The following is a 22,996-nucleotide window of genomic DNA, read 5'->3' as shown; positions in this document are numbered from 1 at the left end:
AATAAGAGTAGACGAAAAGTAATCGAATGGCTGATTTTTACTGAGCTTTAAGTTTATTGTTACGGTCGATTCAGTTCGGTTACGTCTGTTCAATTTGATTAGACCGGTTCACCGTAGACCAATACCAGAAGACCCGGCCCAAACTATGAAAAATCAAACTGCAAAAATTAAAACCCTGCAAAAACCTTTGATTACCTTTTTAGTCGTCGTTGATCGAACAACACAACAAAAGCATTCATTTTCCGATTTGCTCCCCAATTGTTGAGGGAAAAAATGCCTTTAGGTCAGAGAGAAGGATGGGAGAAGAGCGAATCCAGGTTCTGCGGCGTTGAAACTGATTTCTCCGACGACGTTCCTTCTCTTCTCGCTTTCAATACTGACAATGGCCGTTTCGATTTCGTTCTCGCTCCTTTGGTTTGTAATTGTATCCTCTCTTTGAATCTTTTCTCCAGTCGCGATTCTTGTATTCTCGGACATCAATGGCGTTTTCTTTCTCCTTTCTTTCGTTATCGCGTAGATGGATCCTTCGTATAGGCCTAGTTTCGTGGATGGGAACAGTTCGGATACTCAGGTTCTTCCATTCGCTGGCTCTGATTTGGTTTTGTCACTTTCACGATGGAGGTCTCGTGTAACTGGTATGAATCTTTTGTTTCTTGCGGTGTTCTTTTTTCGTAATTTGCGTGTGAGTAAGAACAATTGAGGTTCGAATCTGTGGTTGATTTCATCTTTTTAGGTAAATTTAGTTCGTGGATTGATTTGGATTCGGAATATGAGATCCTGCGGATGGATTCAGAAACCACACTGAAGCAAGAAATAGACTGGGCTAACCATCTCTCTTTACAGGTGTGTGTTTATTATGATTTGACTCTGATGGAGTTTAGATGGTTAGTCGAGTCAAAAAATTGGGTCTTGTTAATGCCTTTTTTTTTTGGGGTGTTTCTGTGATAATGTTGCAGTCATGCCTTCTTCCTACTCCTAAAGGCACTTCATTCGCCAGTTATGCCAGATGTGTGAACCAGATCTTACAGGGCTTTCCTGAAATGGAGGTAACCTTACTTCTTTCTTTTTGATGTTTGTCAAAGCTTTACAAGAAGAACCTCTTCAATCAAAGCTCTAATACTTTCTTTTATTTGTCTTCGTGATTCTTGCTTCAATCTGACTCTGCAATGAAGTTATGGCTTAGGATTCCGCTGATGGATTCTGATACAGAAGATCCGGTAAGATTACTTTTTGTGCCCTTTTAGATTGATAGAGAGATTAAGCAAATGTGTTATACCACTAGCCATTATGATGCTGCATTATAGACAGATGGTATGTCCTTGAGTTTATCACCTGATACACTCTTCTATGTATGCAGAAAGATTCCTGGGAGCTATGGAATTCGTTTCGTCTTCTTTGTGACCATCACAGTAAACTGCATGTTGCTCTTGATGTCCAGTGAGTCCTAAGAAAACCATTGATTCAATGTTTTTTTTCTTTCCTGTACCAGACATAACTCTTCCTTTCTATAGGAGTAAGCTACCATCTGAAAATGCACTAGGGAGATGGTTTGGAGAATCGGTGAAAGCAGCCATAATAAGCACTGAAGTAGTAGAAGACAAAGCCATTTTTTTCCCGCATCATTAGGCTCTGAAGTAATCAATCATCTGATTCGTAGAAATGCTTCTAATTCCATTGCCAGTGTTTCACACCAACAACTCAGCGTTATCCTTACTTGTTAAAGAGTCACCGAGACCTAATAACAAGATTTACATTAGATATTCTGTTATGTGTTTCCTTTTCCATGAATTAATAATTATGCAGGTTATAATGTCTGGAAAACCTGTGAGTAATCTACAAACGGATTTTGTTGATATCACTGAGGGTCAGTTTTTTCTATTTCTTGTGGGCACTACTGATGGTCAGCTATGATCCTTTGTGACTGTTTCCTGTAGTAAACTTGTGCATAACTTTTATCATTTTGGCTATCAGATATGCAGACGCACCCCCATAAGCCGTATTTGGACTATCTTAGTACTTTGTTCTGCAATATGGAACCACTTTCTGAACAAGAACGCAGAGGAATTATCAACAGGGATCGTTTGCACAGACCCTTGCAGGTTAGCTCTTCTTCATGTGGTTTAACTTAGTATTGGTAAAAACTAATCTCTGTTTTTAAATATTATTTTTTCGCTCTTTTTTTTTTGTATCCAGCCACTGAAGGATAATTTAGAAGCCCAAATCTATGATATGATTGAGAGAGACTCTGTAAAGTACATCCAAGTATGTTGCCTTTTGCTAGTTTTTAGTCCACAGACATCTTAAGTGTTAATTATGTTATCATGTCTCTTTAACGGAATCTCCCCTTTTTTCTCCCGTGATCAACAGAAGGGACACAGTACCACTATTTATCAGTGTCTGTTTCTTATGTTAGCAATCTTTTTTTTTTGCTAGTATCAAAGGGCAATTGCTAAAGCTTTAGTGGAAATGGTCCCTAATGAGAAAGCATCTGAGTTAACTACTGTAAGTCACCTGTTATTCGTCTAGGTTTATCACTCACAAAGGGGCATTTCAAGGATGAATTACTCTGATAGTATTTAAATTCTTGATTTTAGGTCCTGGTGGTTGTGGGAGCAGGAAGAGGACCCCTTGTGAGGGCATCATTACAGGTGAGTTCTGACGCTGAGCTGAGCATAATGAGAACTTGAAATTCATTTATACATTTTGCGTTTCTTTTTCAGGCAGCTGAAGAAACTGGTCGAAAGTTGAAAGTTTATGCTGTAGAAAAGAATCCTAATGCTGTTGTAACACTCCGTGTGAGTTGTCAGAAACTGAGTCAATGCTGAATCTACTGTGGTTCATTTCTTAAACTACAAAAGTTTTAAATTATTCTTATGTCTGTGCTATCTTTTGACAGGATCTGGTTAAGAAGAGGGAATGGGAAGGCACTGTTACCATAATATCTTGTGACATGCGTTTTTGGAGAGCTCCTGAGAAAGCTGATATATTGGTCAGTAATTACAGGTTTTGGTGGCTATCTAAGTATACTCTAATACATTGGAGTCATTATCATTTGAAACCTCTCTCTGTAGGTTAGTGAATTGCTGGGTTCTTTTGGAGATAATGAACTCTCTCCTGAGTGCCTTGATGGAGCCCAAAGGTTTCTGAAGCCTGATGGGATTTCGATACCATTCTCGTATGTATTACTCCCTGAAGAATCCTCTATTCCTACTAAAATATGTCAGAGAGGATTTACATTAGATATTCTGTTATGTGTTTCCTTTTAGGTATACAAGTTTCATACAGCCAATTACAAGTTCAAGACTTTACAATACCGTAAGGTTTCTTCTGATATGTGCTTCTAATTACGCTGCTATAAACTTCATATCAACTTACGTTGTTTGTCATCTACGTCGCAGGTTAAGGCTTGGAACCATCTTTCCTACTTTGCAACTGTTTATTCTGTTAACCTGCACAGTGTAGCTAGACTTGCTCCTTCTCAACCTGTGAGTCTCTCGTTTTTCTTGTGTTAGCTAAAAGTGTTGTCATGAACAAAATAAGTTGTCATAGTCAGTCATTACATATTGCTTGTGTTTGAGATGCTCAGGAATATTGTTATTGTTGTTAATTGGTCTTCACATTTACGCATCCAGACTTCTCACGAAAGCCCAACAATGAACGGTACAAAAGGCTGCGCTTTGATCTACCAAGTGACACAGGTTCTGCTTTAGTTCATGGTATGATTTCCTTGTGGTATCATCTCTCTTGCTCTCTGTCTAACAAAAAAACCAAATCTGATATGTGCGGTCATTTAACTTGTGTGACTAGGATTTGCTGGGTATTTTGAAGCTGTCCTCTATGATGATGTGCATCTTAGCATCGAGCCTACAACAGCAACACCAAACCTGTTTGGCTGGTAATATTATCAACGCAGAACCACTTTGCTCTGGTGGAAATTGAAACTTTTAAAGACACTTGACTACGATTTTTCATGTTTGTTATATTGCAGGTCTTCAGTCTTTTTCCCGTTGATGAAGCCTGTTGAAGTTCACCCTAAGTCTCCAATAGAAGCACATTTATGGAGATGTAGGGATACCACAAAGGTAAAGAGTCCAAAAAACAAAAAGAATAAGTCAAACGTAATAACAACATTCACAAATCACATACTTATGTGTGTTGTTTACATTTTGGTGGTGGGCAGGTTTGGTACGAATGGGCCGTGTCTTTTCCTACACTCTCACCGATTCATAACCCAAACGGAAGTTCATACTGGATGAGCCTTTAGGATTCTTATAGAACGAACATAAAGAAGAAGACAAAAGCTTGCGAGTGATATAGAGAAGAACTTGGGGGTGGTATTCATATAATATAGGGTGATATAGAGAAAAGAGTGGTAGTATAGTACGATATATTGATCGAACTTAGGGATTCTTTTAGAGCAGAAAGAAGACAGAAGAGTATGTAGTAGAACAAACCAAAGACTATAGAGTACCTTTTGTTGTATAGCTTCCACGGAGTATATAATACGATCGATACCTTATTAATTTTTTGAAAACGTGTTGTTCGGTCGGCAAGAGAGAATGCACGTGAAATAATAATTAATTGAGACATACATATACTACCATTTATTAAATTTTAGGAATGGAAGGAAAGTGGATTGATACAACTAAACACGTATTGATTCATTTAGTTGAAGGAAACAAAAAAAAAAAAAAAACACGTAATGATTTTTCAACTTCCACACCGTGATTGTTGGAGATGATTTTTCATTTTTTTTTTTGAGAGAGATTGATTGATCAATCTGATGTTTTTTTTTTAAAACTGTATTGTAATGCATGTTTTACTCTTTGCTCTATTGATGAGAGAGTAAAGGAGCAAGATTCAGATCAGTCCCCTTCACCGACCGACGTATGTTGAACAGTAACTATTTAGCCAGCCAAATTTTATTAGCTATTTAATATACAAAAAAAATAATAGCAAAAGCTCAGATTTGTACTTAAAGAAAAGAAGAATTTTATTAATAGCTCAGATTAAGGATTTTATTCAGAGAGAGAAAGAAAAGAAGAAACTTTGCATATCTTAATACTGTTAATAAATTAAGTTATATTCTTTCTGTATTATTCACACACGGAAGATTAAATTGAATATATAAACAAAATATTATAGTTGTACATTTATACCTTTTCTTTATTATTATTTTTTTTTTTTGTAACATATAGTATTTCTTTTTAATTATTAACTGAAAATAATTCTTAAAAATCAACAGAGTCCCTTTAAACCCCTCCCTAATCAAAATTAGCCCAAAGGTTTTAAAGTTTAATAAGTTTTTATTTTTCCTCGTTAAGGCAAATTTCCTCGAAGGGGCGCAAGAAAACTTGAGCAGAGAGGCGAAGCATCCTCCTCCCCCATTGTGTGACCTGACCTCTCTCTCCTCTTCACGATATTCGAAGAAGAAGTCTCTCCTTCTCCAACGTATCCTCTCAGATCAGAGAGGAGGATTGGGCAAAAGTATACGATTCTCTAATTCTTAAGTTTATAAAGAAGGATTCTGTGTAGTTTGATTTCCAGAAGTTGTATAGTGTAAACACCGGATATGGCGGTGGAAGAGAATGAGCAAAAAGGAGCGGTGGTGGTTGAGAGCGGCTGTGAGAAGAATGATTCCGCCGTTGTAAACTCCGGCGAGAAGAAGAAGAAAGAGACGAAGCGGAAGGGTTGGTTCTCGCGTATTTGGAATGGGATTTTTAGGGTTAGAGGCGACGATTTCGAGAAGAGACTTAAGAACATCTCAAAGGAAGAAGTGACTGTTCGGAATAGAATGAAGCGTAGATCGATTACGAGGAGGAACTTCATTAGAAACCTCATCGCTTTCTCTGTCATCTTTGAGGTTTAGTCTCTCTCTTCATCTTCTTCTTTTTGTGAACAAAGTTTTTGCCTTTCTGTTGTTTTTGCTAATGGATGAAGAAGTTGATGTTTTAGTAAAACAGTTCATGAACAGTTTCACCTTTTTGTTTTGGCCTAACAGATAATTGCAGTGGCTTATGCAATCATAACTACAAGGAATGACGATATGGATTGGAAACTGAGGAGCTTCAGGATCTTGCCTATGTTTGTTTTACCTGCTCTTGCTTCTCTTGCTTATTCGTCATTTGTTGGCTTCTGGAGGATGTGTGAGTCTTTTTTATGGCTCATTTTCATTTGTAATGTTGGCATTTTTTTGGTATTAGGATTTGTGTCTTTATCCATTTCTTTGTGTGTTAAATGATTTGGTTTAGGTGACCGTAGAGATCAACATACCTTGGAAAAGCTTCAAGCAGAGATGCTTGGGAAGATCAATGAGTTAAAAGAGAGGACCAATTATTATATTACTCAGCAACTTATTCAGGTAAAGATGCAAGTCTGTTAATGATAATTTTTTGTGCGACCGAGGGTTAGTATATCGATCTGCGCTTGTTTTGAACTAGGCTAGGACCAATGTCATCTTTCTGTTACTCCTGATTATTTCCATTGTCATGTGTCGACGTGTCTTCCCGTTGTTTGTTGCTTGTATGTTTAACCAAATTCTGATCGCTTTTTCATTGATTATTTCTATAATTTTGTTTTGGGATTAGATTGCTTTTCCATTCCCTACTTTTTATTTCAAGTTATCCTTACACTTTGTTGCATTATGAGATGGCCTTAAATTTAAACTTAGCAAAGAACATGGTATTTTTAATTTGGATTGGTATTTCTTTAGGACACTAGAGCCGTTAGACAAGAGCTATCCTTGTTGGGAGTCTCTCTTTTTTACTCGTTGTCAAGTTTTGCTAGCTTTGTCACTGTCAAATTAGTGGCTGTATGTGTTAGGAAAAGTTTGTTAATTGTACTTTTGGATATAGGGTGGTTAGGAATCTTAATTTTTGAGTGTTACAGTTGAAATTCGTAGTTTCACTTGTGCCACAAGTTGAGTTAATTGAAAATGATACAAATAATTTACTGACAGGAAGACCTGCACTTGTGAATTCTGGTATTACTTATTCTACTGGTAGCGTAGAATTGCAATATGTTCAGGAAGTTGACAAGTTAATGAATTTCTGATATATCTCAATATATGCTACTGTGGTTGTATCACTAGTGCGACTAGAACTTGTTTTAATATGAGCTATTTTGTATCCAGAGGTATGACCCTGACCCAGCTGCAAAGGCAGCTGCTGCAACTGTTCTGGCATCCAAGTTGGGTGCTGAGTCAGGCTTAAAAGTATTTGTAGGAGATGAATCCCAACTTGACCCCACCTCAGGCAAGAGAAGTGATATGGATGTCAAACACTCACGAGATCTTAGGAACCGAAGACAACCAAATACACGACACAATAGTGCTGGGACCACTCCAACACATCATTCTGATAATGAGTCTAACCATTCGGGGACAAGCGAAAGAATCACGGGCACAGAGCAAAACCAACAGATGGTGTTTGAGCATTATAATCCTCAGGGATATGCTGCTCATGATGGTAGCTGGATCTCACGCATTGCAGCTCTCCTTGTAGGTGAAGATCCAACACAGTCATATGCACTCATCTGTGGAAACTGCCGTATGCATAACGGTGAGTGAGTCATTATCTGTCTCTTTTGTCTTCTAATACACCAAACTCCCACGTACTGTCTACACAAGATGCAATATTGTAACTAATTTAATTGTACAATGTCTCTCTTTCATTTTCATTATGCAGGACTCGCCCGGAAAGAGGACTTCCAGTACATTACTTACTACTGTCCTCATTGTCGAGCTCTGAACAAGCCGAAACATTCAGAAGAGCATTCACTTAAAGCTCCTGCCGATACACTTCCTACAGTTTCTCCTAAGCCAGTGGAAAATGAAGTGATCAATAGCAGTAGCTCGACTAGTGAACGCGGAAACAGTTCAATCCCTTTATTAAACACTCCAGATATTGTGGACGTTGTCCCCGAAACAGCTAAGAGCGAGACACCGAACTGACCTGAGAAAATGTGCTACAAAGAGAAAGCGAGGGAGAGAGAGAGAGAGATGGAGTGAGGAAATGTTGATGTTGATATGCTAAAATCTGTAGATGCTTGCAATTTTGATTGTGGAAGGAAGTCTGAACACAGACAAAATGAATAGTTTTTATATACCTTTTTTTATTTGTCTTTTACAATTTGAGACAAAAGGTAATTTGTTGAGTAAATTGGAATGATGCACTTTGTTATAAATTTCAAATAGTCAGAAACTATTAAATTAATAAAAAAATGTGCATAAAATCTAAGAATATATGTACAAACAGAAAAACTTAAAGATGTCTTTATTTGAATGAAGAATGCTTTGAAACGGAAGAGAGAAAAATATTGGCTTCCTCAATTCCTTGGCTTTCTTGGGATTTCCATTTGAACTTTTGCTAAATTTAAAACGGAAAAAAATATTGTGCAGCTATTTTGCTAAAAGGGAAACTATTAAAACTGACTAATTTACTCTTATGCCTAACGAGCGAATGAAATAAATATGTTCTCATCACAATAATAATGCCCACTGCAAAAGAATCAGACCCAAAAAAAAAAAAAATGCATATAAAAGTTTGTTAATGACACATCTCAGCGTCTTTCTCCCGCCAAATATTCTCCTCCATCCATATAAAGAATGCATATAAAGTTCCATTTTATCTCTCTCCTTAAACATAAACCCACGAAAACCAAAAAATTTAGTCTTCTTTTCTTAGATTGAAAGAGAGAGGGAGGGAGAGATTTTGGGGTTTAGTTTTTTTGTATGTTTTCTCCTCCTTTCTCATTAGAAAGTATTAATCTTTTTTTCTGTAACAAAAAAATATTATTAATTGATATGGGTAATGTGACATCAAACATGGCGGCTAAATTAGCTTTCTTCCCACCACCACCCACATACGACGTGAGCAAAGACGAGGAGACCGGAAAGCTTATGTTCAAAGGTATTACGCCGGAGAAAAGCATGGATGTTCATCAGCTCACCACCAAATCCGGCAACAAAGTCATTGCCACGTTTTGGAAACACCCTTTTGCAAGATTCACTCTTCTTTATTCCCATGGCAATGCCGCTGATCTAGGCCAAATGGTCGATCTCTTCATCGAGCTTCGAGCTCATCTGCGTATCAACATTATGAGGTTTATTATTTATATACAAAACCCCAAAAAAACACTTTTTGTTTTCGTTGATGAACGAACCTGAACCTGAACCCTCTTCATATGTTATCGAAACAGCTATGATTATTCAGGCTATGGAGTTTCAACAGGAAGGGTAAGAGAGATATTTTCATTCAAGATTTCAAACATTTCTCATGAATCGGCTCTTTGTTTAATTAACCTTTGATTGTTCTTTAGCCAACTGAGCTCAATACGTTCCACGATATCGAGGCTGTGTACAATTGCTTGAGGAGCGAGTACGAAATCAAGCAAGAGGAATTGATTCTGTATGGTCAATCCGTTGGAAGCGGACCATCGTTGCATTTAGCATCTCGGTTAAAGAGACTAAGAGGGATTGTTCTTCATAGCGCGATTCTCTCTGGACTTAGAGTTCTGTATCCTGTAAAAGTCACATTCTGGTTCGATATTTACAAAGTAAGCTTGTTTCCCTCTTGTCTCTCTGGTTACTATTAATTAGGCCAGTCTCTCAAACTCTGGAAATTTGCAGAACATTGACAAGATACGCCATGTGACATGCCCTGTTCTTGTCATACATGTAAGTTTACATCATCACTTTTTCTCACTAAGCAAAGAGCGCAAAAGGGAGATCATTAAACGTGGTTTTATGAAACTGCCAGGGAGCAAAAGATGATATTGTGAACATTTCACACGGGAAGCGATTGTATGAACTCGCAAAGGACAAGTATGATCCATTGTGGGTTAAAGGAGGAGGGCATTGCAACTTGGAAACATACCCTGAGTACATCAAGCACATGCGGAAGTTCATGAACGCAATGGAGAAACTCGCTCTCAACAATCCACCAAGCAAAGAACAAAACGATGAGCCAAGCATTAAGGAAACTAAGCAAAATTGGTGCTTGAGATTCAAGAAAAGGTAGAGCTGGATTTTGAAGGTAGAAGACACACAATATAGATGATTCCTTCCTTTGCAATTTGCAACAACACACAGTCATTTTCCTCAGACAATGCTAACCAATGCAATCACGGACTAGACGACAAGACAATTGCGAACAAGCTATCATTTTGTAGGACTTAGCCTTGTAAGAACAGCAAATATCTGGAAATTTCCAAACATAAAATACTTAATTATTTACTTGTAGTTGAAGCAACAGTACAGAAAAGCTCCAACTTTTTTCCCGACGCATTCATATCATCAACAACAAAAAGGAAAGATCTGAATGCGTAATCCCGAAACAGAACCAACAAGAACAGACTAAAACAGAGAGAGAGAGCCAAAAAGCAAATAAGACTTACTAAATCAGTAACCATTTAGGGGAATTTCAAACCCAAACTTTTGAGAATGTCAACACAGCTGACGTTTTCATCTCTTTCATCAAGCTTCTCTCCACTGTTACGAAGAAGGGCTTCGATGATTTCTTTGAAAGGTATAACTTCACCAGAGTCTTCCGTTTCAGAGACCTTGGTCCCTTCAGTTGCAGATGCAGAACCGAAATTAACAACTCTCTGAGGAGGAGACTTGAGAGCTCTATTAGCCATAAAATCAAAAGGACGATTCGTGTCCAAAACCCTAACTTTTTCCGACGGTGGAGCAGAAACAGGCGTCATCTCAGCCGTAGAGGACGGTGATTTCAAATTCGTCTCCAAAACCCTTACTTTTCCCGACGGTGAAGCAGAAACAGGAGTCGTCACGGCCGTAGAAGACGGAGATTTCGAATTCGTCTCCAAAACCCTAACTTTTCCCGACGGTGAATGAGAACCAGGCGTCGTCGCGGCGTTAGAAGACGGAGATTTCGAATTCTTCTTCAAAGCTCTAACTTTTCCCGACGGTGAAGCAGAAACAGGGGTCGTCGCGGCCGTAGAAGACGGAGACTTCGAATTCGACTGCGAAAACCTAAAATTTTCCGACGGTGGAGAAGAAAGAAGCGTTGTCTCGGCGTTAGAATACGGAGATTTAAAATTCGAACCTTTATGAGATTTCATCTCAGAAACCCTAACTCCAGGTTCCGAATCAGCGGCAGAAGAAGGAGATGCGTTCTCAGGAGGAGTACGAAAGACGTCATCTTTGATGGAATCGAGGCTGGTCGGTGAAGAGAACGAGAGAACCGGAGTCTTAACAACCGCTGGCGAAATCTTGTTACTGAGGATCTCGGTGTTGTCAGAATTCGTCGGAGAAGCTTCGTGGCCGGCGAAAGGACAGTTTTTGAGGTAAGATTGCTGGGAAGAAGTGATGCTCCCGAGCTCGCTGGAGTCGCTTCCAACATTTTCCGCCATTTTTGATGCGTGAGTGAGTGAGTGACTCTTCCACACTGTCTGTCACTCTGTTTCAGTCTCCCTTAAAAGGAGAAGCTCAGCGTAGTACCAAATTCGGTTTAGTCAAATTCTAATCCCGGTTTTGTTAGCCACCGGTCTTTCTTGGGTTTATTGGGAAGATTCAGTCGGTACACGAGCCTTTAAATGTGTCCAATCCTCCAATCCCGTCGATTCATTAACTGTTGGCTGAAGAAGTGATATGAAGATGATGTGAGTGAAGTTATATATCCACCGGTTTAACTTTGGTATTCAATTGTTATTTTTGGTTAATGATTTGGTCAGTGTTCGCTTATTTGGTTATGCCATCCAATATGAAAATGCTAAATAAAAATTAACATGAAATATGAAAACACAATACAGCATTACATGTAATACAAAGCAAAGTCCATTTCTCTCTACCCTTTAGATTGTTCATCCAAAGGATGAACTTTTGTGTTCATAGAATCTGTCTTCAAGCTTAGATAACGAAAAATTAGCTAAAAGAAAAGAAAGAAAGAAAAAAAAAAAAAAAAAAAAAAACTCAAGAGGCTCTGTTTCTTCTTTCATTTTATCAGTCGATCTCCACAATCTGAGGCCTCCTCTCTGCAGCTTTCTTGCGTATAAAGATACCCCATCTCAAAGCAGCTTTAAGCTTAAGCCATCCCACCACAGCTTTCCCCGAGCCTCTATTACGTTCTCTTCTGTACGTGTTATCGATCTGAGCTTGGTACGGGATGCTATAACCATAACAAGACTCGTCGGTCTGACCATACCCGCCTTGTGTTCCCATAGTGTTCACTCCGATCCCAAACGTCTTCAACAGTCTCTGCATATCGTCAGTCTCAAGCATCTCTGAGCTCCTTAGTCTGATTTCTTCGCTGAAAATGTCTTCAAGACCTTGTCCTGCAGCTCTTGGTCGACACCAATCTTCTCCGTTGTATGAGCTTGAATCATTGGAACTTTCCACTGACCTGTTGTAGTCCTGTACGTTGCAAGGGAATGAGGGTAATAATTGGCTGCAATGTTGCTGCACAAACTGAGGATAATCTATTTGTTGAGGGACCAGTGGATAGGTAATCGCGTTGGGATGACATTGCACAGTTTGCCTATTATTCTGGTTATGCAGCTGTGAATCGTTCTGAGCTGTTTGAGCTGTGGCCATTTTTGGTTCAGGTAAGCTTTTTAGTTCCTTCTCGGCGACTGGTAAGCAATTCAATAGCTTACCGTCGTATTCAATGGCTTTATGCCAGTTCTCGTACGCCATCTTCACCAAAATGTCTGCTGAAATCTGTGAGCTAACACCAATGATCAGTTAAATAACCAAGAAATAGTTTTCAAATCTTTACAGAAATGTGTCAGTCTTTACCTTTTGGTCATGATTAAGAGACTCCAGAGACAGGAACTGTCCATTTGCAATAAGGCCTCGGAACTCATAGATATGATTAAAGACAACACCTGTAGCGTGAGTCTGGTCTGTGTAAAACACATAGAGCTTTCCACCCAACACGCATGTCTTTGCATGTTCAACCGTATTCTCCCACATTCTATTCGACACTCCACTCCCAAGCAACTACAGTATCAGAGGAAAAAGAAACACGAATATTTAACAAGTATACACCTTTGGTAAAGTTGGTGGCTTATTCACATTAACAGTTAAATATGCTTACCTTTCTCAGCTTTTGTGGATCCTTAACAAGGATTCGAAGGAAGTCTTCGACTGTCACGATATTAGCTTTTAATAGCTTCTTGTGTAACACTCCATCTTTCGCAATTCTATCAAGTCTCCAGACTTCATCGTGTACAGCCGGTGGATAATGCTTCTTGTATACTGAAAAATATTGTTAAAGAAAATGAACATTTACAGATGACAGACACAAGTCAGTATTAAGAACTCTCTACTTGTCAACACAATAAAAGGTAAAACTCACGTTCTCCTCTATGATCTTTGACAGCAAATGGTTCTGTTTTGGCTTCACGAATGAGAAAGCTATCACCATACCCTGGGGCCGGCTTAACACCCAGCCTAAACTTTCTACTCCTTATCCAGCTGGAGTTGTCGGTAAAAGTAAGTTCTCCTAAACTTCCCACACCTTCCTTAAGCATCAACTGTGTGTCACCGGTTAAGATTGGGCGTTTCCCTTCTCGCTCTTTCACTTCAAAGCTCTCAAAGTGCTCTCTCGTCCAGTCTTCATCATCTTCATCATTAAAGTCTCCTTCTAACACTACAACATTCAGCTTTGAAGCTGACTCTTCTCCTGTTTGGACTACATTTCCTGTGTTTGCATCTATAAGAACCACATGAATTGCCGAGCCTCGCTCTCCCTCGACTTTCCCACCTGTGAATAAGTGAGGAGGCATTCGTGTCCTAAAGTGAAGTTGCAGGTTTCTTCCATCACGGTCTTGGATCCTCTTTGGTTCAGGTGACCTGGAGATTTTATGTTGGTTTAGCCAGAAACTCAAACATTAAAGTGACCACTGAACCATTTCAAGGGGAAAAGGTATAACTGGAGAAAATACCTCGATGTTAACTTTGTATTTCCCAACCTTGATAAGGCTCGTTCCACCTCTTCACTAACCTGTTTGTTTGCCCACACCATACCAAGTTTACAACTCCACAAGCATCTCACAATTTACTCTAAAAGCAATAATAGACATGTCTAGAAAGAGAGTAGAATAAAAACTTACAATTTTGCGAAACAATGGCTCTAAAGACGAGCAAAGCCTCTGCAAACTATCTACCTTGACAGCTTCCACAATAACACTGTAAATTTGTTTTTTCCATATGACTTATGAGAAAATCAACAAAGTAGCAAGCGAAACGAGAGGTTTGGAAACGTAACAACAAAATTTTGAGACCTTACAAAAGAACATCTTACAACAGAGGATAAATCACAACTCAGAAAGAGTAAAGAACTCGAAAGCAGGTTCGTCTTTAATAGTTGTGATGTTTAACCATTGAACTGGAAAATGACAGAAAAGTCTTAAGGAAGTTACCTTGCCAAAGCAGGCACTTTCTGTCTCTTTGATTCTGGAAACTTGTCTGTATCCTCTTGACTGCTCTCGTATCCTCGCTTGTTCATGGAACCTTCCATTTAAGAAAAAAAGAATTTGCGATCTCTGTGTCCAGAAATATACAAAAACTATTCCAAAGTTAGAAAAAAACAGCAGAAGTCCACGAAGGAAGCTTCAGAGAAGAACACAAAAGAAACATAACACACATAAATAAGTTGAATATAGAACAAATAGCCTCAAGGTATAGATAGACTTTGGACAACCCACATGGGTCTAGACGGTTTGCAGAAGTCACTGTACCGAGATCTGTTCTTTAATGGTAGATCTAAAGCGTTGATAAAAAAAAAACTTGAAGGAATCTGTCCATGTGAGCATTAGAATAATGCAAGGAGAAAATTATTAATGGCTGACACTAAAATAAAAAATCATATAAACTGAAAAAAGCAGCTGTTTTTGTGCATGAATGAATATTGAAAGTTGGTGCTGCGTAATACCTGGAGCGATCATATGCTGCATTATGTCAACCCTTTTTTGACTTGTCCAGTTTTGTCTCTTTCTCTGCTCTTGTCCCTCTTCACAGACTATCATGTTTCTTAAGCATCTGAAAGTCTTTGTTAGTCTTAACAAATATGAAACATAGATTACAAGTGACTCTTGTTTGACACACTTATGCTTAGGCCATGCTTATACGCATCCAACATTAGCTGCAGTACAAAGCCTCTTAAAAAAATCAAATCAGTCTTGCTGTCTCAATCAGATGCAAATCTCAACAACACATAAACCAAGTTTTAAAAGATCATAAATATATATATTATTTCTGCTTTGGCTGATGAGAAAATGATGGTTGGTTTTGTCAATGAAAATAAAATACAGAAGTCGGTGACTTCTCTCGTCCAATGTGACTGGACAAAAATATATCTGAAGAAAAGTCAATACAAGGCCAACTCTTTCTTTAGCTATATTCAGATCCAAGAGCAAAACAAAAAAAAATTCTACATATATAAAGAACATGGGAGATAAAAACATTGCCTTGAGAATTAAGCGATTTCCATGTTCTCATGAGCTGAATGCGGAAGAGGAAATCTAGTTTGCTTCCATCGAGAAGCTCTTCAGGGTAGACTGAGAAGAAGTCACTAAACAGTGGATTACTTACTCACCTTCCCAACCTAATTGCCGAGCTCTCCGCTCCCACAACAAAGTGATCTTTCGCTCTTTGAGAAACAATGCTTGAGCTCTCTCCCTAGCTGATTCGCAAATTTCCGTGGCAGCGTTGCACTTCTCAGCCTCCTTTTGGTACTGTGAAGCAACTCTTTTTGCTTCAGCAAGTGTAACATGCATGTGACGACTATGCTCGTCTGCAACTGCTTCTTGCAGCTTCAACTCTTCCGTGAGTAGATCCACAAACTGCTTCTCCATCTCTTGTTTGAGCTCTGGATCATCGCTTCCACAACCTGATACACAACATAAGTCAATATTCAATTCCATGGACTAAAAAGAGGAGGAACATTACAACACACAAAAGAGAAATAGCTGCATTGGTTACTGATTCACCAGATTCCTAAGTTTTCAACTAATTCCAATTGGGCTCTTCATTGTGAAACCATCAGAGAGGCATTCTCATTAATATTAAAACAGTAAAGACACAGCAGAAACAAGCTTGGGAACGAAATCTAACCTGTAATAGAGAGGTTTGCAAGCCCTGCAAAAGAATACAACAAAAAAAATGGAACTTTATTAGTAATTGAGACTCTTATGGCTTATACAATGAAAGATCAAATGTAAAATCCGTAGCTTTATTGAAAGATTCATCACAAATGGTTCTGTGTACGATCTAAGCAGTTCCAGAAAATAGAAAGATTTATAATAAGAACTAAAAGTCTCCTAATTTATGAACCAAAATTGAAAACCCAGATATGCTAAATGTCCAATAAGAATGAGAGAAGTAACATTACCTGGAGCAATCTCGAGGAGAGACAAAGGAGGAGGACAATCGCAGATCTCACAGGGAGGACAAATGGAGTTGTTGCTACGAGCAGATCCAACGAAACCCTTTTTCAATTTCCAGTAAAGAGCAGGTCCACATACGATTAAAGCTGATACCACCGAGAATATCACGAGACATCTCATGCAATTTCCAGACCTCCGTGCCATTGCTACGGTGATGAACGCTCAGATCGTTTCACAGTCTTGCGCAATAGTAGTCAAACTAGCCATAGTATGAAAAAAAAAAAGAAAAACAAAAAAAAGTCCTGGGGGAAAGAAAATAAATCCCATGAAACGGCGTCGTTACAGCTAAATGCTAGTGTACCCTTTTAATTCCATAATATTTTCAAGCTTAGCATTTATTGTATCTACGAGCTTACCCCATAACTTTCACTAATTACGAAGTTGCCACAAAACTGTGAGTAATTACGAAAGTTCACAATAGTTTATGTTAATTACGAAATGGTCCCACATCTTTGGCTTACAGAGAAAATGCCCCACAACTTTTTACAAAAATATGCAATGAATTTCAGTAAATCCGAATAGGATTAGGCAAAATTACTTATTATTACCCGCTGCTCAATATATGTTACTTGTCCCGCCAAAACAAGTATCTGTGGTAAACAAGATTTGTCAAATGTCTATCTTTATCTTTATCTTTATCTGTAATTGGTGATTTTTTTGTCAATTTAATTCGTGATTTTCAGCTTAACTAGAGGATTCAATCCTTATTTATTAATTATTTATATTTAACTAATTATTTGAAATCTATTAATTTAAACTACTTAATTAAAAGTTAAATACATTATGTTATCTATTCAGAGTATTTCCATTTTAACCATTCAATTTCGTATAAATAAAAACTTATTATTGCATTGTTGTAATATCATCGCACTAAAAAATTAAAACGTAATGGAACCATCAAATTTTATTTTTCATATTGAATTTTACAGAGGAAGTCTGATATTAGTGAGAGAAGTATGATATTGATGAGAGTTATATCAGCAGTTACAAAATTGCCCACATCTTTCGGTATTTACGAAATTGTCTCACATCTTTCGTGATTTATGAGATATCCTTACATGTTTCGACAATAACGAAACTGCCTCACATCTTTTCGTAACTACATGAAACTGTCCACATCTTTCAATGACAAAAGTGTAACTTTTACTTTGTTACAAGAATAACAAAACACAGTACACAAATGTCTTTATTTGCTGATTTAGTGCAATAAACCTTTTCTTTGGCTTCTATTACTCTTCTATTTACTAATTTTCTCCTCTCAAATCTCTGTAATACTCACTGATCCATTTCTCTATAATGGCAACCTCTTGTGTCCTCTGCTCTTTCAGCCACTCCGGGTCACCTTTTGTAGCAGCCCTGAGATCTGCATGGTGAGCTCCTGTTTCACACAAAACAATGTCAGGTTTCAGTTTTTTCGCACAATAATATGTATATGGCTAACTTCCCCAACATTCATTAACATAACAAAAGTTACCTTTCTTGGTCACAAGCGCGACGATGCTGCTTGAAATGTTCTTCAGAACTCTGAAATTAGATGTTAAAACCAAGATACCACATAAAAATGATGTTCTACACACATTGAGATGAGAAGTAGTACTTAGTTACTTACCCTCCACGGCTCCAAGGATCCTGCAATCCATTGGAGAATATGATGTTACTTCCGAATCTCTTCAATACTGTCTCTATTCTCTGCAAAAGATGACCAAAAGAGCTGATATTGAATCTCACAGCTTAAGAAACTGATCCAATGTGAGGGAAAGAAAAAAACCAACCATTCCGCCAAATTCGGTTGTGATCCAATGGGGTCGAGGCTTGACTCCGTATCTACTCATGCACTGTTCTTTGAATGCCTCATAGTCATTGTCATACGGAGGGAGCATGCTCTGGTTCGAGCAGCTCATTGGCATCACCATCTCTGTGCACGCCTGTTTCCATTCAATAATCATATTATGCCATTTCTAGTCTCATAACATAAATCAGTTCTTATTCTAGAGTCTGCTATCTATCTATGAGATTACCTGATATTGCCATCCATTGAGTCCATGATCATCAGTTTGTTGTTCCATCTCAAAGCATTTTTCTGATCCTGAATAGTTGTAGTATAAGCTTGCAGCAGCAAAGGCACGGTCAAGATTACTGGATCCTCGAGGGAATCCGTCGATGATCTTACACATCTGATGCAAAAGAAAACGAGTCCAAATACTGATCGGTAAAAAAAGAAAATACTTGATAACAACACACTTTGCCAAAGTGACTTCGGCGTAATGAATATCTCACCTGCTCCACGGGATAACCAGGCAGTGGCGCCATGAAGTTAGCTGGAGTTGGATAATTAACCATGGCTGTATAAACAAATGCTCCACTTAACCAATTGCTGGCTGAATATATAGATTGAAGGCCTCTGCAATGCAAGCAAAACAGACACACGGTTAAGCTTTTCTTTAAAGAGCTTAGAGAACAGAGAATAGATTTAACTACAAGTTTGAAGATAAGGTTTAAAGCATAATTTACTTGCAAGTTCGGAACTTTTTGCTGAGTTCTTGCAAGCCATTTTTCTTAGTTGAGACTGCATCTAGCTCTTCCCAGCTTCTCTTGATGACTTTAAAACAATTAATACTCGCATCCTGCTCGTAACAAAAGTCCGTTATAATGTCACTTTAGTATGGAAAATTGCCGGAAACAGAGCATACAATACCTTAAAATCCTGAGAAACGGCGTCATAGAAGCTCGTCAATGGCACAATGTTATCAAAATGAAGTATTGGAGCGGATGACGCCAATGCACCGATTGCTATATGGGGATACTTGAGCCTGAACCACGCTGCAAGCACTGTCACAAGACATGACAGACAACAGAACATGGTTTATGAGAAATGATGAGTAATAATGAAGTACTATCAATTGATTATTTAACTGAAAGTGGTGGGTGTGAGCTTACTTCCACCATAAGAGCCACCAAAGACAACCACAGGCGATGCCTCGGACGATAGATTCTGCTTCAAGCTTCTTATCAGGATCGCAAAATCAGCCAACGCTTGCTGAGAGTTTAGGTAACCCAATGTCTCAGCTGACTTATGCGACTTCTTCCCAATTGGCGTTGATTCTCCATAGAACCGGTGCTACAGCAATATTAAACAAACAGACAAAACACCATCATAAACATCTTAGAGTCTCATTCTAGAAACTAGAGATAATATTACATGGTTTTTAAAACTCAAACCTCAATGAAAACAAGAAGAGCCCGGAACTTGGGAGCAATATCGGACATGAAACCGGTGTTTGAAGCAAACCAGTCGATGTCTCCTTCATTTCCGGTGTAGACAAAGATGGGGCCACCTTTGCGCCAGGAACGGTTGTTGATGAGGTACTTCTGGTGGAAGACTTTGTAGCTCTCTGGTGTGAAACTGAAATGGTCAAGATTCTGAGGGAAGTAACGAGTCTCAAAAGGTAACTCTGGCTTTGACTTGGAGGCCTTCTTCTTTTGTCTTAGAGAAGAAAGATGGTGGAAACCTCCAGGTGTGTAAGTTGCTTCTGCAACAACAGAGAAGAACAGTAACACAAGACACAGCAAACAAGTAGACATTTTCTCTCTCTTTCTCTCTCTCAAAATAATAGCAACTCAAATACACGCAAGGAGGCAGAAGAAGGAGTGGGTTTTGGTCTTATGCTAACAAAATTAGTTTTGCATCCGTCAAACTTTTGTTTTCCCAAGTAAACTCTTTTGGAGCTTGTGAAGTGAAAACGTGAGTTGCATCAGAAAAAGGTTTTGTCCTTTTTCAGAACTTGTGATGATTCTGCCTCTCCATCTCTGTCAACTCTCAAGCATGATGCTGACACAGAAAAAGAGTAACAATCAATCAAAGTCGAACTACCACACAAGTGGCCGTATGGTCCAAACAAAGCTAAGCTCCATCTCCAAGAAAACAAACTTAGTTTAAAATCCAGTTGGTTTCTTCTCCCAAAACAAAAACAGTTCCAACTGAGAATACCAATGAGATAGAAAAGAAGCAACTTTCTTATCTTGGAATAGTTTCCAATAAGAGTTCTCAAATTAATAAAAGATCTCAGTACCAATAATTGCAGACAACAGAACCTAAGAAGACTAAACTGGTTTATTTGGAATAATCCCACCACAAAAGTCACAATCTTGATCAAAAACAAGACACAACTCCACATCAGTTTGTTGCTGTCACAAACTTAGAGAAAGCTGAATTGAGAACCACAAAGGCACAAACTTTATTCCCAAAGTTGACATCTTTCATAATTGTTTCTTCGATTCTTTAAATGGTTTAGGCCCACAATTAACTTTTTCCAAACAAACCACTGATGTATTCTACTGAGGGTAATAGTTAAGAGTTACAAAGTTTCAACATGTACAAAGCCTAGTGCTCTTCTCAGATTCTGGTGCTGCTTTGAGATCTATCTAATTCATTACTTAAACTATGATTCTTCTACCTATTATGCAATTGAACAAAAGTTTACAGTTTAATCAAATGAAACATTTAAGTTTTCTTGAGCAAATCATTGTATGATGTGAAATGGCATCATCAGTTCATCACTGATCTCTCTATAGTGGTACCAATTGGTAGCCACGCCAAGAAACAGGGTGACCTCAGTGACTGGTCAACTGACTTAGAATGGATCAATCATAATCATATCCCCAAAGAAGAAGAAGAAATAGAAGACCAAAACAGGGAAAGTGGTTATAAGAGGTTGTAAAAGCGCTCAAGAGGATCATCATCGCGCGTGTGTGGCTCGATCGAACAGGTTTTTCGTAATCATTGGTTCCACTTCCACCGGAAAGGTGACGACGGCGAGACCGTTGGCACTTTCAGGAGCAAAGCCTCATACTTAAACTAATGAGTGAACAGAGCCGATTCTGAGACTCTGCTCTGCAACCACAGAGCCACGAAAATTAGGGTTAAGTAACCCGTGACAAAACCGGAATTACCCTGAATTAACTGTAATAAACCGGAATTAACCTGACTTAATCTGAAATAACCGAAATTAACCTGAATATATCGGATTAACCGTACATAACCGTAATTAACCGGATTGACCGACTAAACGGAAACTGATTTAACCGTAATTAACTCGGTATAGGTTACATACCAAAGATAGACTGATCTAGTGGAGTTTAGCAGTGCCTTCAGTGTGCCTCTTATGTAATTCTCAGGATGAGTCCAGAAAGCATTTGTCCTTTGATTGTGATTATGCTGCAGAGGTTTGGTTTTGTTTTCTTTAATGGTCCATTTCTCTCGTCGAAACTTGTTTGAAGACGGATTGAGATGGCTGAAGAATCCTAGCCAAGACAAGAATGTGACTTTGATTCTTCGATTAGCCTTTCAAACTTCAATGTATGTCATCTCGAAAGAAAGGCACTCAAGACTGCACAATGCAACCTCTAGACCAGCTTGTGCCCTAATTGTGGAGTACAAAACATTCTATAAGGTGTCACTTGGATCCGATATCGAGAGCTCAATAAAATCACGTCCTCAAGGAGTTTCAGTCATGGTTTGGTATATTTCAGAGCTATGTCGTAATCTTTTTCCTGTTGAAGGTGTTACTCATCATTATAGGAGGCACTGAAGTTTGTAGTTTAAAAATAGCAAATCCATAAAATTTTAGATAAAATGGCAAAATATATAAATGTCCTCAACAAAAATGGCAAATTCATAATTGATCCAGTGTAAAAATTAATTTTGATTTTTTTGATTTTATTATTATTTAAAGGAATGGTTTACTACTTGATGTATAATTATTAGCGTTTAGAATGCCCAAATACAAAATATGAGAAGAAGATATAGTTGGAGAAGCAAATTACAACAGTTCATAGACAAATCCATACGACGAGGCCTGCCGATAGAGACGAGTGGATAAAGATAGTGCAAGCCCATGATTATTACTTCGTTTTTGTATATACATGATAATGAACATGACATGTCAATGACTCATTCCGGCAAAAACAAGAAAGAAGAAAACTTTTTTTTTTTCATTTTTTGTTCCTAGAGAAGAAGGATGTATGAATGCATTTGTAGGGACTACTAGTTTCATAATTTCTTACCGTTAAATAAAGACTGAACCGGCCAAATATATATGAGGATGAAGATTCATCTCTTAATACAAATGAATTTTTTGTCTGCATTGATTGTTAGGTATAGTTTTCAACTTACTAATATATACCCCAACTTAGTTTCATTTAACGAGTTTTTGAAAAAATCGACATATTTCTTACATCAATGCATCAAATCTAGTCCACCTAATTAACAATAGATTTTTTATTTTTTTACGATAGTCACACACAAAATAAACTAAAGACAAGGCTATGGTTTGTTCGCAAGATTAATGGAAGATTGATTGATTGACACCCATTTGGTGGGGATCTTGATGTTATGGTATATATGGTTTTTGTGGTCCTATATGAATTGATCACTTTGCAAGTTTCTTTTCTTTTTTTCGTCCTTTATCCGAACTCTTGTGGTTCCTCGATCTTCTTAACTACCAAGAATAATATGCGATGAGATTTAGCATCCGCTTTTCTTCCCATCTCTTCACCTACTCAATTACCTATGACTTAGCTTTTCGGT

General features: G+C 38.2%; 7 protein-coding genes across 11 annotated transcripts; 3 read left to right on the top strand and 4 right to left on the bottom strand.

Annotated features, from left to right (window-relative positions):
* The first annotated feature begins 190 nt into the window (after window positions 1–190).
* On the top strand, window positions 191–4,534 carry LOC104752072 (protein arginine N-methyltransferase 1.5-like). The gene is made up of 21 exons (XM_087492829.1): window positions 191–414; window positions 518–635; window positions 734–843; window positions 957–1,046; window positions 1,173–1,217; window positions 1,358–1,437; window positions 1,512–1,616; window positions 1,650–1,864; window positions 1,972–2,099; window positions 2,194–2,262; window positions 2,434–2,502; window positions 2,595–2,648; window positions 2,721–2,795; window positions 2,897–2,989; window positions 3,072–3,175; window positions 3,267–3,315; window positions 3,399–3,487; window positions 3,613–3,716; window positions 3,808–3,895; window positions 3,989–4,082; window positions 4,181–4,534. Exons 1-21 carry the CDS (start codon window positions 274–276, stop codon window positions 4,262–4,264), a joined length of 2,004 nt encoding a protein of 667 aa, XP_087348955.1. The 5' UTR covers window positions 191–273; the 3' UTR covers window positions 4,265–4,534.
* A 732-nt stretch (window positions 4,535–5,266) lies between these two features.
* Window positions 5,267–7,961, top strand: LOC104752071 (uncharacterized protein At2g24330). Its single transcript, XM_010474136.3, has 5 exons — window positions 5,267–5,863; window positions 6,002–6,146; window positions 6,252–6,361; window positions 7,133–7,559; window positions 7,686–7,961. Exons 1-5 carry the CDS (start codon window positions 5,573–5,575, stop codon window positions 7,949–7,951), a joined length of 1,239 nt encoding a protein of 412 aa, XP_010472438.2. The 5' UTR covers window positions 5,267–5,572; the 3' UTR covers window positions 7,952–7,961.
* A 677-nt stretch (window positions 7,962–8,638) lies between these two features.
* On the top strand, window positions 8,639–11,764 carry LOC104752069 (uncharacterized). The gene is made up of 5 exons (XM_087492894.1): window positions 8,639–9,102; window positions 9,199–9,235; window positions 9,319–9,555; window positions 9,629–9,676; window positions 9,759–11,764. The coding sequence occupies exons 1-5, from the start codon at window positions 8,732–8,734 to the stop codon at window positions 10,017–10,019; spliced, it is 954 nt and encodes a 317-aa protein (XP_087349020.1). The 5' UTR covers window positions 8,639–8,731; the 3' UTR covers window positions 10,020–11,764.
* Window positions 10,206–11,373, bottom strand: LOC104752068 (uncharacterized). Its single transcript, XM_019238277.2, has one exon. It carries the CDS (start codon window positions 11,371–11,373, stop codon window positions 10,411–10,413), a length of 963 nt encoding a protein of 320 aa, XP_019093822.1. The 3' UTR covers window positions 10,206–10,410.
* On the bottom strand, window positions 11,725–15,208 carry LOC104752066 (calmodulin-binding protein 60 E-like). 3 transcript variants are annotated; one of them, XM_010474131.3, is made up of 8 exons: window positions 14,898–15,081; window positions 14,386–14,508; window positions 14,077–14,152; window positions 13,909–13,967; window positions 13,320–13,816; window positions 13,059–13,219; window positions 12,758–12,961; window positions 11,725–12,679 (listed from the first exon to the last, which is right to left on the bottom strand). In XM_010474131.3, exons 2-8 carry the CDS (start codon window positions 14,481–14,483, stop codon window positions 11,963–11,965), a joined length of 1,812 nt encoding a protein of 603 aa, XP_010472433.2. In that variant the 5' UTR covers window positions 14,484–14,508; window positions 14,898–15,081; the 3' UTR covers window positions 11,725–11,962. The 3 variants fall into 3 exon arrangements, with proteins under 3 accessions (XP_010472433.2, XP_087349019.1, XP_087349018.1); XM_087492893.1 differs by having other exon boundaries at window positions 11,725–12,686; window positions 14,386–15,208; XM_087492892.1 differs by having other exon boundaries at window positions 14,386–15,081.
* A 25-nt stretch (window positions 15,209–15,233) lies between these two features.
* Window positions 15,234–16,688, bottom strand: LOC104752067 (uncharacterized). The gene is made up of 3 exons (XM_010474133.3): window positions 16,356–16,688; window positions 16,079–16,102; window positions 15,234–15,854 (listed from the first exon to the last, which is right to left on the bottom strand). Exons 1-3 carry the CDS (start codon window positions 16,552–16,554, stop codon window positions 15,553–15,555), a joined length of 525 nt encoding a protein of 174 aa, XP_010472435.1. The 5' UTR covers window positions 16,555–16,688; the 3' UTR covers window positions 15,234–15,552.
* A 733-nt stretch (window positions 16,689–17,421) lies between these two features.
* LOC104752065 (uncharacterized) lies at window positions 17,422–21,319 on the bottom strand. Of its 3 annotated transcripts, XM_087491940.1 has the most exons (11): window positions 20,285–21,319; window positions 19,630–19,995; window positions 19,348–19,528; window positions 19,106–19,239; window positions 18,922–19,034; window positions 18,688–18,811; window positions 18,429–18,584; window positions 18,183–18,335; window positions 18,020–18,099; window positions 17,885–17,934; window positions 17,422–17,788 (listed from the first exon to the last, which is right to left on the bottom strand). In XM_087491940.1, the coding sequence occupies exons 2-11, from the start codon at window positions 19,990–19,992 to the stop codon at window positions 17,655–17,657; spliced, it is 1,488 nt and encodes a 495-aa protein (XP_087348066.1). In that variant the 5' UTR covers window positions 19,993–19,995; window positions 20,285–21,319; the 3' UTR covers window positions 17,422–17,654. The 3 variants fall into 3 exon arrangements, with proteins under 3 accessions (XP_087348066.1, XP_010472431.1, XP_087348067.1); XM_010474129.3 differs by lacking the exon at window positions 20,285–21,319 and having other exon boundaries at window positions 19,630–20,117; XM_087491941.1 differs by lacking the exons at window positions 17,422–17,788; window positions 17,885–17,934; window positions 20,285–21,319 and having other exon boundaries at window positions 18,016–18,099; window positions 19,630–20,118.
* Between the last annotated feature and the right edge of the window lie 1,677 nt (window positions 21,320–22,996).

This window comes from Camelina sativa, chromosome 16, assembly GCF_030686135.1.
Source record: "Camelina sativa cultivar CO46 ecotype springtype chromosome 16, ASM3068613v1".
In the NCBI taxonomy this organism is placed as follows: domain Eukaryota; kingdom Viridiplantae; phylum Streptophyta; class Magnoliopsida; order Brassicales; family Brassicaceae; genus Camelina; species Camelina sativa.
Note: the sequence above shows the minus strand (reverse complement) of the source record. Positions and strands in the feature narration are given on the sequence as shown.

Coding starts and splice junctions, on each gene's coding strand:
- LOC104752072 (XM_087492829.1), top strand. CDS start 274: ATGCCTTTAGGTCAGAGAGAAGGATGGGAGAAGAGCGAATCCAGGTTC. Junction 3,316..3,398: donor GTTCAAGACTTTACAATACC/GTAAGGTTTCTT, acceptor TCTACGTCGCAG/GTTAAGGCTTGGAACCATCT. Junction 3,717..3,807: donor AGGTTCTGCTTTAGTTCATG/GTATGATTTCCT, acceptor TTGTGTGACTAG/GATTTGCTGGGTATTTTGAA.
- LOC104752071 (XM_010474136.3), top strand. CDS start 5,573: ATGGCGGTGGAAGAGAATGAGCAAAAAGGAGCGGTGGTGGTTGAGAGC. Junction 6,147..6,251: donor TGTTGGCTTCTGGAGGATGT/GTGAGTCTTTTT, acceptor GATTTGGTTTAG/GTGACCGTAGAGATCAACAT. Junction 6,362..7,132: donor TTACTCAGCAACTTATTCAG/GTAAAGATGCAA, acceptor TTTTGTATCCAG/AGGTATGACCCTGACCCAGC.
- LOC104752069 (XM_087492894.1), top strand. CDS start 8,732: ATGTTTTCTCCTCCTTTCTCATTAGAAAGTATTAATCTTTTTTTCTGT. Junction 9,556..9,628: donor TCTGGTTCGATATTTACAAA/GTAAGCTTGTTT, acceptor GGAAATTTGCAG/AACATTGACAAGATACGCCA. Junction 9,677..9,758: donor GCCCTGTTCTTGTCATACAT/GTAAGTTTACAT, acceptor TGAAACTGCCAG/GGAGCAAAAGATGATATTGT.
- LOC104752068 (XM_019238277.2), bottom strand. CDS start 11,373: ATGGCGGAAAATGTTGGAAGCGACTCCAGCGAGCTCGGGAGCATCACT.
- LOC104752066 (XM_087492892.1), bottom strand. CDS start 14,483: ATGGAAGGTTCCATGAACAAGCGAGGATACGAGAGCAGTCAAGAGGAT. Junction 13,968..14,076: donor AGCCATTGTTTCGCAAAATT/GTAAGTTTTTAT, acceptor GCAAACAAACAG/GTTAGTGAAGAGGTGGAACG. Junction 12,680..12,757: donor CTCTTAATCATGACCAAAAG/GTAAAGACTGAC, acceptor GTTAGCTCACAG/ATTTCAGCAGACATTTTGGT.
- LOC104752067 (XM_010474133.3), bottom strand. CDS start 16,554: ATGGCACGGAGGTCTGGAAATTGCATGAGATGTCTCGTGATATTCTCG. Junction 16,103..16,355: donor TCTCCTCGAGATTGCTCCAG/GTAATGTTACTT, acceptor ATTCTTTTGCAG/GGCTTGCAAACCTCTCTATT. Junction 15,855..16,078: donor TGCAAACCTCTCTATTACAG/GTTAGATTTCGT, acceptor GTTGTGTATCAG/GTTGTGGAAGCGATGATCCA.
- LOC104752065 (XM_087491940.1), bottom strand. CDS start 19,992: ATGTCTACTTGTTTGCTGTGTCTTGTGTTACTGTTCTTCTCTGTTGTT. Junction 19,035..19,105: donor CCGTTTCTCAGGATTTTAAG/GTATTGTATGCT, acceptor TGTTACGAGCAG/GATGCGAGTATTAATTGTTT. Junction 18,812..18,921: donor AAAAAGTTCCGAACTTGCAA/GTAAATTATGCT, acceptor CTTGCATTGCAG/AGGCCTTCAATCTATATATT.